General features: G+C 32.2%; 1 protein-coding gene across 4 annotated transcripts; it reads left to right on the top strand.

Annotated features, from left to right (window-relative positions):
* The first annotated feature begins 136 nt into the window (after positions 1–136).
* LOC110994090 (rho-related BTB domain-containing protein 1) lies at positions 137–16916 on the top strand. 4 transcript variants are annotated; one of them, XM_022260583.2, is made up of 20 exons: positions 137–369; positions 2001–2183; positions 2415–2518; positions 4434–4517; positions 5339–5452; positions 5943–6150; positions 6846–6938; positions 7237–7383; positions 8052–8137; positions 8685–8796; positions 9753–9890; positions 10815–10838; positions 11904–12017; positions 12760–12927; positions 13577–13764; positions 14545–14602; positions 14739–14872; positions 15372–15493; positions 15849–15969; positions 16810–16916. In XM_022260583.2, exons 2-19 carry the CDS (start codon positions 2004–2006, stop codon positions 15950–15952), a joined length of 2178 nt encoding a protein of 725 aa, XP_022116275.1. In that variant the 5' UTR covers positions 137–369; positions 2001–2003; the 3' UTR covers positions 15953–15969; positions 16810–16916. The 4 variants fall into 4 exon arrangements, with proteins under 4 accessions (XP_022116275.1, XP_022116278.1, XP_022116277.1 ...); XM_022260584.2 differs by lacking the exon at positions 137–369 and adding an exon at positions 1327–1503; XM_022260585.2 differs by lacking the exon at positions 10815–10838 and having other exon boundaries at positions 138–369.
* Positions 16917–18810: the final 1894 nt, after the last annotated feature.

Below are 18810 nucleotides of genomic sequence, written 5' to 3'. Positions count from 1 at the left end.
TTATAGACAAACTACTATATGTCGCAGTATGAGTAAAGCCAAGTAGTTTTCAAGTTCATTGGCTTAACTAAATTTCCAATAGCGTAATTTATATGTAATTTGTCTCTAGTCGGCCGGCCGTTATTCTGCGCAAGGGTTCATTCATGAAACATGCGCAGAACACTGCATTGCAACAAAATCAACTTCACATCGAAAGAGTTCTTGGTACATTGCGTTCTTATCCTAGTAAATCCTTAAAAATGCGCTTAAAATCGTTTTAGTGTGTGATTCGATCGCCTTTGAAGAATAATTTGTGAAAATGTGCAGATGATCACTTTAGCTACCAATTTAGTTGATAAGTGTCATTCAGCGTTCCATTGATAAAATCACGTAAGTACATTAATGCTATAAAAATTTCCAGATGTTTCAATTCTGATTTTCAGTAGTTATAATATTTTTACGTATTTTTTATTTTAATGGGTTAGGTCGATGTTAAATGACACGATACGCATGCACTTAAAATTTATGCCCAAATTATATATCCATAACGTATAAAACAGATTATCTTTTTTATTGTTCTACATAAAGTTATCATACTTACTATGAATATGAAACTGATTTGATCGAATATACTTATGATTGAACCGCTATTGGTATTTGCTTCGAGTAATATAAATTTGGAATGCTTGATTTATTTCCTTTTGTCTACATAGACAAATTCGTTTCTTATAGCAATAAAAAGAACTAACTAAAATTACAATATTAATCTTAATATCATATTATCCGAAATATGGAAATAATATGGAGTTGACTTATCAAATTCATTACAGAATTAATTGAATGCAAACTATGTATAAAAAGTTTACCGCATTATAGGTATATATTGTGTGATCGCGATCAATTGTGTTTGGTCATTAATTTCCACCACTATTATATTTTATTACCTTTGCCTACCTGATGTACAGTTGTTTTGTTGGTGTTCATAAATAACACAAGCTGTAAGTTAGTTTGTCAAGTGATTTCGACCACTCTATATTTTCAAATTCTTGTACTGTGTCGAAATTTGCCGGGAATATTTAAACCTTACAGCACCACAAAGACAATTTTGGCTAAGGATGATTTAAAGCATTTCGTAATTCGTATTATTGTGGTTTAAGTCTAAGGCTGGAGTCGCTGTTTACATGTTTTTTTATATGCAAAATTAAGTGATTTACAATATGATTATTGAATAAAAAAAATATATTAACTATTGTACTTCAAGTAGACATGATAATCTATATCACCATGTGACACCTGTCAAATGTTAGTTGTATAAATTATGACAAATTAGTAAATCGTATTTGTTTTGGTTTTAAAATTCAAATCGCACAAGATCTAGGCTCGAACTTACGTACTGTGCCAGTAAATAATTATTAATCGTCTAATTGTAAAATATAAAATGAGGAAATATTGACGCTTAAAACTGTTAGCAGTTGTTTATAAGTTATACAAAATATAGGTATTAATATTATATCTACTGCAAAGGTACAAATTGTTTTAATTTAATCAGTGTATTTTAAGTATACAAATGTACTTTGATTAGTTTTCAGGAAAAATATGCATATCGCAAGTAACAATTTAATATCTCGTCTAGTTACAGCTTCTTCCAACTACTTACTAAATTAAAATTGTGACTTAAAATAAAATGAGAATATAAAACTCATTGAGGGACAATTAACTTAAAAATTTGAATAATCAACATATCACAATACTTATTTATAAATAAATGATTACTAGTTCTTATAAAAGCAATTGTGAAGTATATAGGCTACTGTTTATTTTTTTAAATATTTTATTTTATTAATAGTAGTTAAGCAACAAATCTTAGTAACACATCATTCATAGTTTTTTTAACAATTCTTATATGAAGGGGCTGATCTAATAAAATTATATAATATAACACATTTCTTTTTCTATAAATTTAAATAATGTTAAGTATATTTGACTTATTTTTCATTATGATAAATAAATTGTTCTTACAGATTATGGACAACGAGCAGCCCCACCAAGAGTTGGTAAAATGTGTTGTAGTTGGAGACACTGCTGTGGGAAAGACCAGACTTATATGTGCAAGGGCCTGCAACAAACATGTATCCCTATCCCAGCTCATGACAACACATGTACCTACTGTGTGGGCGATTGATCAATATAGGATTTATAAGGATGTAAGTGGAAAGATAATCGTTATGCTATTAGTGGGAATAATGTAACAGTCCCAAACTAAGTTTTACTGTTTCATATTTGTTAAGTATTCGAGATAGAGGTAACCAGTTAACTGTTTTTTTATATGCTTAATATATTTCAGTATTTAAGTAGTCTGTAAAATAATTAGCTAATGTAGATGATATTACACTTTGAAATCATGCAAATTATCCGTTGTATCTATGAAATTGTAGGTACTAGAAAGATCTTGGGAGGTTGTTGATGGTGTGAATGTTTCATTGAGACTATGGGATACCTTCGGAGATCACGAGAAGGACCGAAGATTTGCCTATGGAAGGTAAGCAACAACCAATATTTACTACATTATGCTATAGTTATATATGCATATTTATTGTACAAGTAATTTACGAAGCAATCTTTTGATTTTGTTTAGTTCAAACATAGAGCACTCTAAAGAGATAGAGTTGTGAAAATTAAGTTTTACTTATAACAATATTACAAATGTGCAATTTGTTTGTATAATAGAAAGAGAATTTTTAAATAGTTAGTACTTTTGCGAGAGTTATAAATAAAGAGTGTTCAATGTATATAAATATATTTTGGTAAGACATAATAACGTGAAACCAATAGAAAACCTCGAATTTCCTTTTGTGTGTCTCTAAACTTAATTACAAAATGGTTGACCTACCCTTTCCGATCCGTAATTATACTAATGCATTTCATGCTGTAGTTGGGGTATGTTTTTTATCAACAACACTGTGTGAGGTATCAGACTTTAAGTATACACCATATTCTACTTACAGTCAGAATTAGCAATATGTCTTGATCCTGAATCTTAACATAAATAATATAATATATTTAGAAATTAACATGGGTACCTCACTAACGAAAGTACCCGTCTTGTATAGGTGGCGTACGTAATATTTTATTGAAATTTTGACTTTCTACATGATGCGTACTAATGTTCGCTTATATTTCTGTTATGACCTTACTGCTCAAGCCATATAGTGTTGCGATGGCATTTTTATTATTACGTCAAACCCTATTACATGCATGATACGAATAAGATTTGTATTTCCGTATAGTGATAAAGAATATATTTAGACATTAATTATTTAAATAAGATTGTTTTTGAGATAATAGACATCTCAATTTGATCTGCTTCTTGGTTGTACGTAAGTAAGTAAGAGGTAGTAGTGTGGTAATAGAACCTCTTATGATACTTCGTCTTAGAGTGCACTGTTAATCTTTATCTAAATTAGCCCTATATTGAAGAAGCTACATTGAAATGCATACTAACACGTCGCAATCGGTATCGCTATCGGTATTATTGCTGCGTACTAGCACTGTTGTCTCTTAAAGGCAATCACACGCTTAGCTTAACTAGTGTAAGAGAAAATATAAATATTGTGAGGTACCTACATAATGAATTGTATCGCTCCGTTATATAGTCAATAAGTAAGTCGTAATAGTCAATAGTAAGATACAAAAAATCTTGTTGCAATGGGCCATCTTGTCGATGTTAATCTCTCTTCCATACAACGCTTATAACAAAGAAAACAGTAGCAAAGAAGTGCCAGAGTGCCAAACACTTATTATTATGTGGTTTTAAAGAACTCTATATACTAGTGCAAACTTTACATAGAACATTAGACTGCTATTAGAATACCTGGAAACTGCTGACGTTATCGTTTTTGGCGGTCGCGCAACTTGTAACAAAAGCCTACGTAAACACAACTACAGGCTCATGGTAACCGCACACTATGACATTTAGGGATGTTTGGTTGCGATAAATAAAACTCCCTACCTTTTCTGCGCGCAGCGGCTGAAGCGTTCGGATGTGTTCTCCTGAGATCACTTCGATATCCTTGTAGCCTTGCGATAACGCTGACAAAACTGTTCTTTTCCGAACATATTGTTCTTGTATCAACGATATAACGTTAACTAATTTAATCACTTACAGACACATTAGTATATGTATTAGACAATTGTATAAAAAGCTTATCCAACGCTGAATTTAATCTTTGTTAAACTTAGAGCAGTGTTCATCGTGAGTAATTAGCGCTACTACTATGAAGGGAAACATTGTGAGCATGTGTCTCGAAATCGATGACATGTGTTAGATTCGGCTGCATTTACATCTCTATAAAATAATCGACGATACGGATGCAACAGCCAAGCACTGAGTTGTACCGTCATTGAATTAAATTAATAAGATTATACAATGTTATAGATCTTCTATTGTTTCTCAGGTCGGATGTGGTCCTCCTTTGCTTCTCTATTACAAACCCAATATCTCTAAGAAACTGTGGTGCAATGTGGTACCCGGAGATACGGTAAGTGGTACTACAGGTCTTATGAAGTAGGAATTTTTTTGAACTTCCTACTTCTTTTGAACTTTACTCATTTAGCTTTATAAACTACATCGTTGTAGTTATGCCTCGAGAGTATATCCAAATAGAAGCGCTCTCTAAAATATTTTATTATACATCAGTAAATTATTTTAGATTAAATTACAACATATTTTTGTTGTAACATAAATGTTTCAAATTACATTATTCAAAACATCCACCTGACCCAGGATACATAAACTGGTCCTTCGAGCCGGATTTGAACCAGCGACCTATGTATACTCATTATTTTATGTCTTGTGTCCCAATGGTATATCAAAGTAGGCAACAATACAAAACATAAATCTAAATGCATGTAATTAAAGTCCTCCTTCTTCGTCTTTTTCTGAAAAATTGTATTATGCTGTTCCGAAAAGAAACAAACTTTTATTATATACACAATACAAAACGCTGCAATTAGATTAGTTTGTTATGAATTAGGGAAATTGGTTTTCAACCGTATTGCTGAAAGTTATATTAGTTGTAGGCATGAATACAACGCTTTCTATATCCTATATATATTATATATAGGATATAGAAAGCGTTGTATATATAATAATTATAGGATAATAATAATATATAATATTTACAGGATATAAATATATATATATATATATATATATATATATATTTCTAACCACAATCGTGGTTTACTAATTACAAGCTATATAACATAAGTCGTTTGCGTTATGCATGGGGTTAAATGTATTGAATTTTGACCAAGGTTTGAAGTGATTCATGATATTTCAGAATTATAATATTTTCAGGCGGTTTTGTCCGAATACACCTGTTCTTTTGGTGGGCTGTAAGAATGATCTGCGCTACATGTATAGAGATGAGACATATTTGAACTACTGCAAGGACAGAAGTCCTTTTATAAGGTATAGGTATTTTTGAAAATAAATATATATGTTAATCAGTCAAAATAATATGTAGTGTCGATTAATATTAAAAAAACATAGTATTCCTACTAAAATGAACAAATGCTAGATTTTTCAAGATCTGTAAAATCTGATATCTGATACTGTAAAATTATAGAAAAACATCTCCAATCTTAACAGGCAAGGACGAAAGCCTATTTAGCTTTCAAAACATACAAAACAAAATAAAAATTAAACGGTTTTATTGAAAATAAAGAATAAAATGACGTAGTCAATGTCCTGAAAGAAAAAAATATATATTTCGTAAACTTTGACTACTAATTTTAATATAATATTCGGTTGGCCCCTAGGTCATACACAGACAAAATATTAAACCGTTAAACAGGTGATGTTAAATAAAACCGTTTTACCATTGTGCCCAACCATCATGTAAACACTCTTTTAATACGTTTCTAAACTGATGGTAGAGGTTCATGCTTCATGATTCCAGGGCACCGCGAAAAAGCGATCTGGTGATGCCGGATCAGGGCCGGGCATTAGCTCGCGAATTCGGTATCTACTACTACGAGACCTCCGTTTTTACATACTACGGTGTTAACGAGGTGTTTGAGAATGCTATACGAGCTGCATTAATCGCGAGGAGACAGCAACGCTTCTGGATGACCAATCTTAAGAGGGTACAACGGCCGCTCTTGCAGGTATCTAGTAATTTGGGGTCCATGGCTGACAGATAAAACAGAAAAACATGTTTATTTTATTACAGAAAAAAAAAGTGTCTATTTTGTTAATTATATCGATAAGGTAATATTTAAAGGTGCAAACCGTTACTGAAATACAGTAATAATAAAATTAATGATTTCAAAATAAAAAAAACCTTAAAGTCTAAGTCTTTAGGAAAGAAGGACGAAAAAAGGCTTTTAAATAATTAATTACCCATATAAACAATTCTATTACGTGAACTTTTTTAATCATTACTTTTTTTAAATTAAGATAAAAATCAAAATATATAAATCTTAATATATATTAAGTTAAATCACGTGTCACGTTGTTTGTCCGCGATAGACTCATAAACTACCGAAGCTATATAAATCAAATTTGCACGCCGTGTGTTGTTTGATCTAACTTAAAAGATAGGATCGCTTACATCTCTATTTATACCCGCAATATTATTTAATTGCAAATATTTGTTTATTTGATACAATTTTAATAGATGGTGCAGTGTTAAAAGTACATTTCACATAAGCTATATACCTTTTACATAAGTTCTCCTACCGTTTCCCTTGAATAGTTTACTACTATGTAATATAACAAAAATTTTAGCCACAGCAACGCTTGGCCGAGTCAGTTAGTTTACTCATATATCGTGTTTGTACAACATACATAAATCTTTCAGGCTCCATTCCGACCACCTCGGCCTTTAGAGCCAGAGGTGACGATTGTCAGTAGTGTGTACCTTGAGGATATGACCACGCTACTACGACAGCAGGTAAACTCCAAACCTTTGTCAGGCACAGAAGGCTGATCGTAATTATGTGCATATAAAGGAAATTTTATAACTTAATATTTTGTGTACACATATGCTTATGAACCTCAAACATATTTATTATAGCAAAACATAAATCTGTTATTGGAAAAAAATGTTTAACCTCGATAAATCAATATTAAAAAAAACTTTTTAACTGCTCCCATAAAGAAAGGTGGAAGGAAATTTCCATCCATGAAGAGACCATCGACTTAACAAAGGAGGTTATTAATTATCGTTTTATTTTTGGTTTGTATGACAGTACTTTTCGGACATGGTGATAATCTGTGGCGCGAAGGGATTTCCGGTACATAGAGCGCTGCTGGCAGCCGCTTGTGAAGTTTTCCGCGGGCTTCTTACCACCCACTGCGCTGCTGACCTGCCACGTAGCTCCAGCGAAAGTAGCATGGTAATATCACTATATAATCTGCCTTTTCACAGATAAGTACTCATTAATATACAGACTCAGACAGAAAATGAAAAAAAAAACCGGTTGATTTAGGAAAACTACGTTCAGAGCGTAATATATATAAAGTAGTAGTAGTATATAGATAGATATATAGATACGATCTATAAGATAGATAGATACGAACAGCCGAGCGAGTAATACATTATGGTCTCATTAGGGTTGCCTGGAAGAAATCGCTTGTAAGCGATAAGGCCGCCCTTTGCCTTATAACTTTTGTAACTGTTTTTTTATTTTTGTTATGTGTGTTTTTGTATAAGGCGATAAAGGATAAATAAATAAATAAATACTATGCTATAAGATGAGCGCAAGATTTGAAATTCGAAACATCGTATACTCCACACTACTAACAGTTTGTCTGTTTGCTTGTTTTTCTGGTTTTTGAAGCATTTTTGATACGTTGGTTCGTTTTTTTGATTATTGTACATGTTCATGTTGTGAGGTAATTGGTAGGAAAAATTGCTTTAACATACGAGGAACGTTACGAAATGAAATCGTATGTGAGGGACCACATATATATAGAATTAGTTATAAAAGTTACGTCGTTATAAACCTAATGCCTACATGTTTATACAAAATACAGGGGTTTTTATAGTATGTAAAAAAAACAGGTAAGCAGTATGGGTGAGGCTACCACGGGTGACTTCAACGACGACACAGAATATTTGATCAGACAGGACCAAGCCAAGCAAACGAGGTAAGTTTCATATTTGTCTTAAGTCTTAAGTTAGGCAAGATAGCAATGTTGCATGATATCTTAATAACTTAAATAGTTACATGTATATAACACATCAGTACCTATCGAATTATAAAATTGCAGTGCAAAACAAAAAATATTTATAATTTGTTGCTAATTTAATAATTATGAACTAAGAGCAGCAAACTTAGTGGCTAGATAGACACTATTTTTTTACTAATGGAATGGAAATCAATAAGGTGTTTCTACACCTTTTTTTTATTTAATATACTCTCTCGCGGACCGACAGCTAAAGGGCTAGGTGGACTCATCTGAGACATGCACTCATGCTCAACTGAGACACTAATTACCCACTAAAACCCCAGGCTGCACCAACAATCGTTCTAGGTATCGTACATACGGGTAAAACCTAGAAAAATTCTAAAGAAAGTGTTTCCTTGGTTTGGTTTCGGATAGTGTTTAGCTGTTTAATACTATTATTTTCTCCTTTATTAGCCTCTTATAACTCTATGTTTTCTTTAAGATATTAATTATGTGATAAATATAGGGTATGGGAACAAATAAAACGTCGTTCGTCCTGTCAGCTCGTTGGAGAAGCGCGGCCTGACGTATGCAGGCGCGTACACCATCCGGCCATACTTTCGCTTAAGATCGTTCGGGTAAGTATATAAAATAAGTATGGAAATATCGAATCTAAAATTTCTGTATATTTTTACGGTTGAAACAGAAATGAAATATGTCGAACTTGATCTAACTCCGCATTTATAGACTATTAGAGTACTGAGAGAAAAGGAACGTGGTTAACACAGACAGAACTCGCGTGTCCGTTTACTAACCAGATGGACCGATCAAGTAAAATTATTCATCGTCCTCAAAACTGTAGCCAGTAAACGAGCAGCGACAGAAACCAGTGAAAATAGTCCAGATGTTTCCTAACCAGAACGCTACCCATAAATCTTACAAGTGATGAGCGCCTCACACCATCGATTGATTCTGGTTAAATACAAATTTAAGCGAAAACAACATGAGAGGAATTTCACTCACAGTAACTGACCAATTCGACCTAGTCTTAGACATGAAGAATGATATATAAAATTTTGCCCTTAGCCGTTTATATAGGATATTTGGAGTTCAATGAATAATGGAAGCTAATTAAATAATTAGTAATCACATAACGCAAACCATACCTAATGAAACCCTGAAAAAATTCCTTCATCAATTCAATAGCCAAGACAGTTTTCTCAACCGAGAATGTGAGACGCAGGCACATTAAGCATGCAATGATTAGTGTCTTACACTACATAGAATTTAATATCCTTTATTATAGGTATAGCTTTATAGGATTCCGTAAATATATCTATACACTACACACACGAATTTAATTTACTGACTTATTAAGGACACATAAGGAAACGCTGAACTAATTACAAAAAAAATCAAGATATTAATAAAATTCTATTGTCATTGGACACACACTCAGTGTGACCACATCATAGGATCCGTGACGTCACGGGTAGCGTGGGCCTGTGCCTCATTTGGAGCTAGCCGACAAACCAGTTACATTATCTTGTCAGTATGACCCAGGAACAACAATAATTATGATATATAATTCCAGTGCGAAAAAATACAGCATGCTACATCCCAAACGCAGACAATAGTAACGATGAGCAAGTTGATATCATCTAGTGTGATGCAGGAAGTCATCAACTTCATATACACTGGTGCCATTCACGCAGCTGCCTTTAAACAACAGGTATTTATGATATATTAGTTTAATTTTAAAATATTCAGCGGAATTGATTGGCTTCTTTGATGCTCTAAAGGCTTGGGGCACACTTGGTTTTTAACTTGAATTAAAAGTTTATTTTTTTATAGATGGAATTCACAGTTGCTTGTTTTAGGTATAAGATATAAGATTTATATTTTTGATAGTATTTTTAATTGTAGAATTATCCAAGGGTTATTGTGCTCTAATGCAATATTAAGTAAATTAAAATAGTAATAGTACAGTCATTTGGTTCGAATAATTATGGTTACTGTTAGGAACACCGATATTTTTTTTAGATTCTGATGTGATTTGTGATATATATAGGCGCTTGTATGCCAATACTACTGACTTTATGAAAAAATACATAAATAGTAGGTAATTATTTAGTTTCATTTTACATATAACTTTTTTCATCGTAAAGTGAGTCGGAATGAAACTTTTCGAAAAATGGCGGTGCAAGCGGTATATTTGCGGTGTGGCATTCGAAAACTGTCGATATAATACTACCAAATGACTGTAATTATTTATGCAAAGATAATTATGTCTCTGTTATGGCAGGAATCATTTTATTTCAATAATGTTTATGCTTTCGACTGGTTAATACACAAAGACGTGTGTCAAATGTCTATTTATTTTCGTGTACATTTACTGTTTAAAGGTATGATTAAAACAACGTACCTAATATGCGGTTGTGACGTTTTTTTCAAAAGGACTACTTTTAATATTTTTGAATAATAGCCTAAGTGTGCCTCAGCCTTTAGCTTCTTTCAGTAGATAGAACCTCCCAATACTGAGTCAAATTTATTGCTGCTTTATACACAAAGCTTCGTTATGTTATTCTATGTATTTAAGCTTTCGATAATTCAAAATTTAATAAATATAATAATAAATTAATAATATTTCCTGCAGTCCGGTGCTATTGGATTATTACTGGTAATTGTTATTATTAAATAAATCATAATAATTATTAATTTTACATTATTATTTATTTTATTATAACACTCGCTTTTATTTGGATATTTTTTGCTTTTATCACATGTTTTCTAACATGCATGCGTGTGTAGATATTATAAAACATTTTCTTTTTTTAATATTATTACTTATTATTATCATTCGTATTTCATATTTAAATAAAATACATTTTTATCAACATTTTTAAAATAAGATATATATGTTAAAAGCCAATAAAACTGTATTTTATTTGTGTGCTTTTATTATATAAGATTATATGATTTAAAAACATTTTATCCCTACTTAATGAAATAAATATATACGGCCAAAGCAAACGCACCGTTCGTAACAATTCGTACGTGTTTAATGTATATTCAATACTAGCTGATCCGGCAAACGTCGTTTTGCCATGTATATCATTTATTATTGTGCCTCACTCGACATAGATAGGTATAGTGTGTCGCAGACTTTTTTGTAGATTTTTTGGGTGATTTTTTACACCTTGTGTCCGAAAAACCCTAATATCTTAGGGAACCCTATTTTTGTTCATATAGCCTATATTACTCGTGGATAATGTAGCTTTCGAATGGTGAAAGCATTTTTAAAATCGGTCTAGTAGTTTATGAGCCTATTCATTACAATCAAACAAACAAACAAACAAAGTTTTCCTCTTTATAATATTAGTGTTGATAATATCAGTAGAGCTGTACAGGGTTGCCAAAAAGTTAAAAAACTCTCTCTCATCCTGTTCTTATTTGTCTCGCGGATATCTATTGATAAATAAATAGGTATCTCACTAGATATCAAGTTGTTAAAAGTCGAAACATCATAATACTATAATAAACAAAAAAAAATGCAAATAAGTTGCATAAAATAACATACACACAATGCAACTGCATATAAATACAACAAGTAAAGGTGAGCGAAATTAATACTTAAATAATCTGTGGAAAGATAAAAAATATAATAACACAAAGCTCTTAATCCATGTTGGAACATAGTTGGTTATTTTTTTTTCTATAATATAAATTTGTTGTGTAATAACAGGAAATACGTCAAGCGGCCGAGTTGCTGGGATTTCCTGAACTGACCAAATTGTGTCAGTTCATATTAGACCAGCATCTGCTGTTTGATAAAGGATTCATGTTGCAGTTTCACACGGTAATAAAATACCTAATAATTCTAATATTATTTTAACCAATAAGATTAAGTCTTTCTATAGACGACGATTTGGATCATTTTGAAACTATTTTATACGTTTGTACTTTGTGATTAAAAAAATATTTAACTTAATGCTTGGTTTACTCTTTGCAATATTTTTATAAAATCTGTGAAGGTATTTATTTTTCCGCTAAATCGGATATATATACAGAGGTAGTTGGGAAGCTATTTACAAAGCTATGAAGTTAATAAACACAGTTAAAAACAAACATTGTATGTCTAACTAAAATTTTTTCTTTAATACACTGTTTAAAATTCATGTTAAAAATTTCAGGAGAGTATGTGGACTATAAGTAATATAATTGTTAATGTATCTTATATCTTTAAAAGGGCCATTCTTGTATATATATATAATTGGAATCTCAGAATCGGCTCCAACGATTTTCATAAAATTAAGTATAGGTTTCGGGGGCGATAAATCGATGTACTTAGCTAGGAATCATTTCAAGAAAATGTCATTTTATACGTGTTTTATCAACTTAAATATAGAATTGCTTGTTTAAAGATGTCAGTCAAATAAAAACTTAAATATGAATATAATTATCTTAATATTTCATCATTTTATTAGTATGTAATTCGTACTTAAATACAATTTCCAAAAAACAGAATTTATAAAAAAAAAATACTGCGAAAAGCTCGGTCATCCAGGTACTGCTTCTATAAAGTGGGTATTTTTGTTTAGCCTCTACCGGGGCGGGTAGGAGAGGCACTAGAGCGCGGCTGGTTCGCTGACGTCTCCTTTGAGTTGGATGATGGGTTGCAGCTTGCGCACCGTGCACTGCTCATGGCACGATGTGACCCCATGAAGGCTATGTTCCATGGACACTTTAAAGAGAGCACTTCACGTCTGGTAACATAGTACAAAGTTCTTAAAATCATTTCTGTAGGATTCGTTATCCTATAGAAATGTTCTCCAATAAAAATCTTTGATAATCCATTATAATTTTTAGTATGTTCATAAATCAAACAATATTATTCTACGGTTAGATGTTTTCTCCAGAATACGTGGATCTTAAAAATTACTGAATCTACTGTGATGAAACTTAGACTTCGTTATAATGTAATATTACCTACCCAAATTCAACAATATGACAGATATATGTACTGTATTTATGCAAGTCTTATCTTTTATTTGAAATCGTTAGAAATAATATTGATGGCCCGATGGGATCTTTAACGCTACTAGATTAGACATTGCAGAATAACTTTTACTTAGAAGACACGCGGCCTACCATTTTTATTTTTGCTTTATAACTTTTATACATTAAAAACACAACCGATGTTAATGCCGGCAACGCACTCGCGAGCCCTCTGGCATTGAGTGTCCATGGGCGGCGGTATCACTTAACATCACGTGAGCCTCCTGCCCGTTTGCCCATGTTATATATAAAATAATCGTATGTATGAATCGCCCAAGACTGAAAATTTGTTTCTTTCAAAATTTTTGCAGATTTCAAATTTAAACTGTGATACATTTTCATTTAAAATTATTTTTTCAGATCACATTTCCAGGTGTAAAGATGTACGCATTTCATATCCTGCTGTGCTACATCTACTCGGACAAGATACCTCCAGTTGAGCCCACCAGGTGTCTGGAACTGCTAGAGCTGGCAAATAGACTTTGTATGGACCGACTGGTCACTTTGGTGGAAGCTAGGGTCATCGACCATTTGCAGCATCAAGATAGGTGAGTGTATAAATATTACTCACTTACTCTTCGGACTTACTGACACTCCTGTAGGTTAAAAAACAATTATCGATAAACGATAAACAATTTGTCATAATTAATTAATAAAAATTATATTTAATTTATGTTAAAATATATATAAAATACTCTAACACGACCTCCGAAGGGGGTAAAGGTCTCCTTCTCTTTTACTACTTTCTATTCTTTATTTCATTTTTCTCAGGTTTCTGGGAAGCTTACTCTCCTTTACCTTTTTTATCATATTTTGTATATTAAGTCTATGTCTGGGCATTAAGGTCCAAATCTGGGCTCTAATTACTCACCCTAGAATATATAAAACTAAACCTATACCCGTTGATTGCTTTGATATGTTCTTTGTTAATGAACCTAGAGCAGTATTTTCTTTTGGTTTCTATGAGCTAGCTAGAAATAACTTATTTTTTATCAAGAGTTTTTATAGTAGTCTGATGAATACAGAAATTTTACTTTTATTTTAGAGAACGGTAGACTCATTACGTGGTCTGTTTTCGAAGTCTTGTATTTTCAGTAATGTTTTGCTATGTTTGAGCAAACTCGTGAAGTGTAATGGGATCCAACGGGTTAAAACCCATCTATGAATCCGTGTCCTCGTAATCGTGTCACATCGCTTTTGGCATTTGTCATTTGGGCAAAAAATTAAATTCTCTGCAAGACTCGGAAGGCCAATTCAATTTTATTCCAGTTAACGATTTAAGTAAAATAGTCATCGTGGCAGCGTCTTATTCTAAAATGTGCTTTCAGAGTTGGGGACGACGATCAAGTGGTTGACATCGCACTATCTCTGTTGGAACCTGTTAAGGTAAACCATATTATATACAAACGAAAAAAATTGTTGGATCTGTTACCTAAGTTGCAGTGTACCTTATAGGATTGAGTTTTTAAGATAACATACATACTTCCTTCATAAGTCACATTCCTTACAAAAAATATTTCAGTTACACAACGCACATAATCTGTGGTCGTGGTGTCGTTGGCGCCTCTGTGCGGCGTACGACCGCGTGTGTCGCGCACGTCACCTCAGTGCCGCTGCACGGGAATATCTAGCTGATAACCGCTGGCCTCCAGTTTGGTGAGTTTCCTATAATATTATCTATGGTTTTCGATATAGTAAGAGAGAGTAAAGAAACAAACGACATCAAACTAGCTAGGAAAAGTCTTTATTGGAAAATTCCATTCTCGTTTTCAGTATCTTTCTTCACTTATTATTTATGTTTCTCAGCGTTTGAACCTTCCTTAAGCTTCTACAAATAATTCAAGATCATAATTAGCCAGATCGGTTCAGCCATTTTTGAGTTTTAACGATACAAATGAACAGCAATTATTGTTTATATATATGAATATTACTTTCTGATATTCTATATGATGTGTGCTTAAATAAGTGAAGTCCGCTTAGAAGACTACAGAGTAGATTTAGAGTTACAGAGTACCAGTGCTGTACCTTAAGCAAATTTTACGTTAATATAATTATGAAAAAAGTATAACAAAACTGCTTGCGCGCCAAACATACCCATATTAATAATTTAAAAAAAAACTTGTGTTTAATATTGTTTTTTTTATGTATTTTTCAGGTACGTGAAGGAATATGATTACTACCAGAAGTGCCTCGCGGAGCAGTCCAAGGAGTTGAAGGAGATTAGGCCTGCTACGTCAGTGAACACTAACCAGCAGACAGGCTGTTTGTGTTTTGCAAGTAAGTATATACCGAATAAAAACAGGCTCAATATATCGATTTTTGAAGAGAAAGTTCTTTGGAAAAAGCGACACTTAAAAAAACACAGAAACATACATTCATAAGATTTAACTTGGGAGAAAATGAAATTGGAGGCATTATATTTTTCTGACGGAAGTAATGCTAATAAGGTAGTACGAATAATAATAATGCAGTTTGTAAAAGTAGAATTTTATTTATAAAACATTTTAACTTCGTAAAATAACTTTTGTTTGGAAAATAGCGCAAGTCTCGTTTCTAAATCTCACCCTGAATGTTACTAGTACTAAATATTTAATTAAATAGAAAATCAGTTATACCAAATTGCCCTTTACAGGCAAGGTCCGCCGCGACAGCGCAGTGGGTGCGGCAGACGCGTCCACGGCCTTGTGTCGCCCCGAGCCTCCCCAACCCCCGCATCCCCCGCAGCCGCCCCTCTGACACATGCCCTATTGGAGGTGAGATATTATATTTTTTTGACAATTTTTCTGTCAAGTAATTGATGAGTGCAAGGAAAAATCTATGGTATTAGTTATAATATACTCCGATTTTTAATTCCGTAGCATTCTGACAGCTAACATTTTTTGACATGTCAGAGATGTCAAAACTTTTTGGCCGGGCGCATTTTTCAATTTCAATACGAGAGAAAACCTGATTCTATTATGTACATTTAATTTGTAAGTGACTGTATCCGTTTTATTAAATGCGGTGCTCCACATCAAAAGTGGTTTAGCGGCGAGTGGTTACTACATCCCTTTACAGTACAGTAAAAAACGCACAAGTTAATTTTTTTTTAAAAGGTTTACTAAACCTCGAATTAGTAGATAATGATGATGCCACGATGATTATAAAAGTTAATTCGATATATTGTTCGTGATATAATATTTAGATTTATCTTTTGGTAGGTAAAACTTAAAAATATGTACTTGGCATTTTATTTTTATTGACCTCAAATTGGTCAAATTTGTCCCTTTTTCGGAGGAGATTTTTTTTAGTAGCAACACGTATGACATGTCAGGATTCTACGGAATGAAAAATCGGAGTATAGTAAACTTATTCATGCTGAAAATGTAACCACTTAATAGATATCCATACAGCTTCATAGATACTGAACTATTTGGACCTCTTTTTTGGTCAGTAATATGTTTCAATTATTTAAATGTTTGTGTAAACTTCAACTGAACAAAAATGATTTACATAAAAAAAACAATATAAATTTTATAAGGTATCCTTATAATATTATGTCGGTACCTTATTGAAATGAATTTTATATTTATAAATTTTCTAATGTTTATTAGATCGCTCCGTATCGCGGTTCTCCTGCCTGTGTCGATGTGCTTCATGAGTACGATCCTCACTGTAATGGTACTGTTGCACGTCTATACCTAAACTTTTTGTAACTCTGACTATTAAAATAAAAATAAAATAAAATACGTTTATTTTGGAACATAAGATCTTCTAGGTATCACTTATTCCACGTCAATCAATTCGAACTTGTAGGCATCGTATTGATATTACTAAGCCCTCAATCATGATTTTTAAGCACGTAATTTAACCAACTTTTGGCAGGATTGGTACTCTGTAATTTACCGACAACTTTTGCGACGTTTTTGTACGCAATTTCGATTTACTTATTTGTATAACCGTAGCAGCGTCGGCGCGGTACACATTCGCAATGTTATAGGCAGTTTCCTACCGGTGCATTTCGTGAAATGCATCTGTATCAAGTACTGTATATTATGTATACAACATTGTTGCTCAGTTTTTTCTCAAAAAAGTATTTTTTAAACTAAAAATTTCAATCTACTAACTATTTAAATCTCTTCACTCCCATGATTGACTTATATTTTTTTACTTTTTGGTTTTTATGGGCAAAAGTAATTTTATCAACAGTCCTAGTGTAGATAAGTTAGTATTGATAGCATCCCAACAGAATGCACTAAATTTTCGAATTTTTAAGACATGTGGAAAAAGGTTTTTGAAGTTATAAAGGCGTTACGTGGGTAAAATTAAATAAAATACAGGTTTATGCGTTAACACATCTCTCAATAATAAAAATCTTTAGCTAGCTATTGCTCCTAATTGTCACAGAGCTTATATTATCTATATATATCAACCTGATAGCAGCTGTATTTTATTTAAAAATATGGTTTTTTTTTGAGATGTTTGATGATTGTAGAGTTAATAATGAGGCTGGGGTCAAGCAATGCTTTTACCTATAAAAAGATTCACTGATTGAATACTAGGGTAGAGAGAAGTCTACAGCCCTCAAAGATAATTTTACATCAACCTATATCATCCCGGAAATACAGTTTATTTAAATAAACATAGCAACACCAACAATAGTATCACTACCAAATCTTGATACTTTAATTAATTGATGTATAATATTTAATCAACAGATTATGTTTGAATATAAAGTTAATTGCTTGACCCACCTATATATTTTTGTTTGGTACATTGTATTAAATACAATTTAATAATAAGAGTCTTGTATTTATTGTAAAATTGTGGTAATTGTGCTTAGCATTTAATGTAGGCGTTTTCAAACTAGTTCTTCAGTATTAATAGTCATTTTTGACATTTGAAAGGATTTTAAAATTTCTTTATAGTATATGTTTCTATCTTTTAAATAGGTTTGTCTAATTAATGTGATTTATTTATTTGTTTTTGTTGGAGAATTATTATGTTTCGGTAACTGTGATAGAAATCATCTGTGATCGGATCCAGCTGACGTATGACGAGTTTGGATTTTGTACGAAGTTTGACTTCATTTGTTTTATATTATTTAAAAATTTATAGTTTAGATTCTTTTATATAATTTTAATTTTGCGTTATTAGATATTTAAGTATTGTTTGCTATAAAAGAGATAATATAATATGTGAATAAAGGTTTTGAAACAACTATGAGCTCTGTATGTTCGGCATCGTTCGGTATCGAATATAGTAGAATATGCAATAAGGGTTAACATCTGCGATACGACTCGCCGATTCTATGACTATGACGTCAATGGTATATTAGAAAAGAACCCAAGGCTAAGGAATATATCTTGTTGTCAATGTCAGACAGATAACTCCACAGTACTAAATTTCTTAAATTTTCATACCTTTCTCAAATTCTCACTTTAATGATGGGTCAATACAAAATTTTTTTGTCGAGTTAGGATGTGATGTTTGAGACCGTCCGAATTGCGTACGACTATAATGTAATGGTAAGAAACTGAATATGTTAAAATCTGTGATGTTGGACAGTGTTTTGTTTCTTTAGTTTTGGAAATTTTGTTTTTTATTATTTTAAA

Source organism: Pieris rapae, chromosome 11, assembly GCF_905147795.1.
Source record: "Pieris rapae chromosome 11, ilPieRapa1.1, whole genome shotgun sequence".
In the NCBI taxonomy this organism is placed as follows: Eukaryota; Metazoa; Arthropoda; class Insecta; order Lepidoptera; family Pieridae; genus Pieris; species Pieris rapae.
This window is presented reverse-complemented; position numbering and strand designations above follow the sequence as displayed.

Coding starts and splice junctions, on each gene's coding strand:
- LOC110994090 (XM_022260583.2), top strand. CDS start 2,004: ATGGACAACGAGCAGCCCCACCAAGAGTTGGTAAAATGTGTTGTAGTT. Junction 2,184..2,414: donor AATATAGGATTTATAAGGAT/GTAAGTGGAAAG, acceptor ATGAAATTGTAG/GTACTAGAAAGATCTTGGGA. Junction 15,494..15,848: donor AGGCTGTTTGTGTTTTGCAA/GTAAGTATATAC, acceptor TGCCCTTTACAG/GCAAGGTCCGCCGCGACAGC.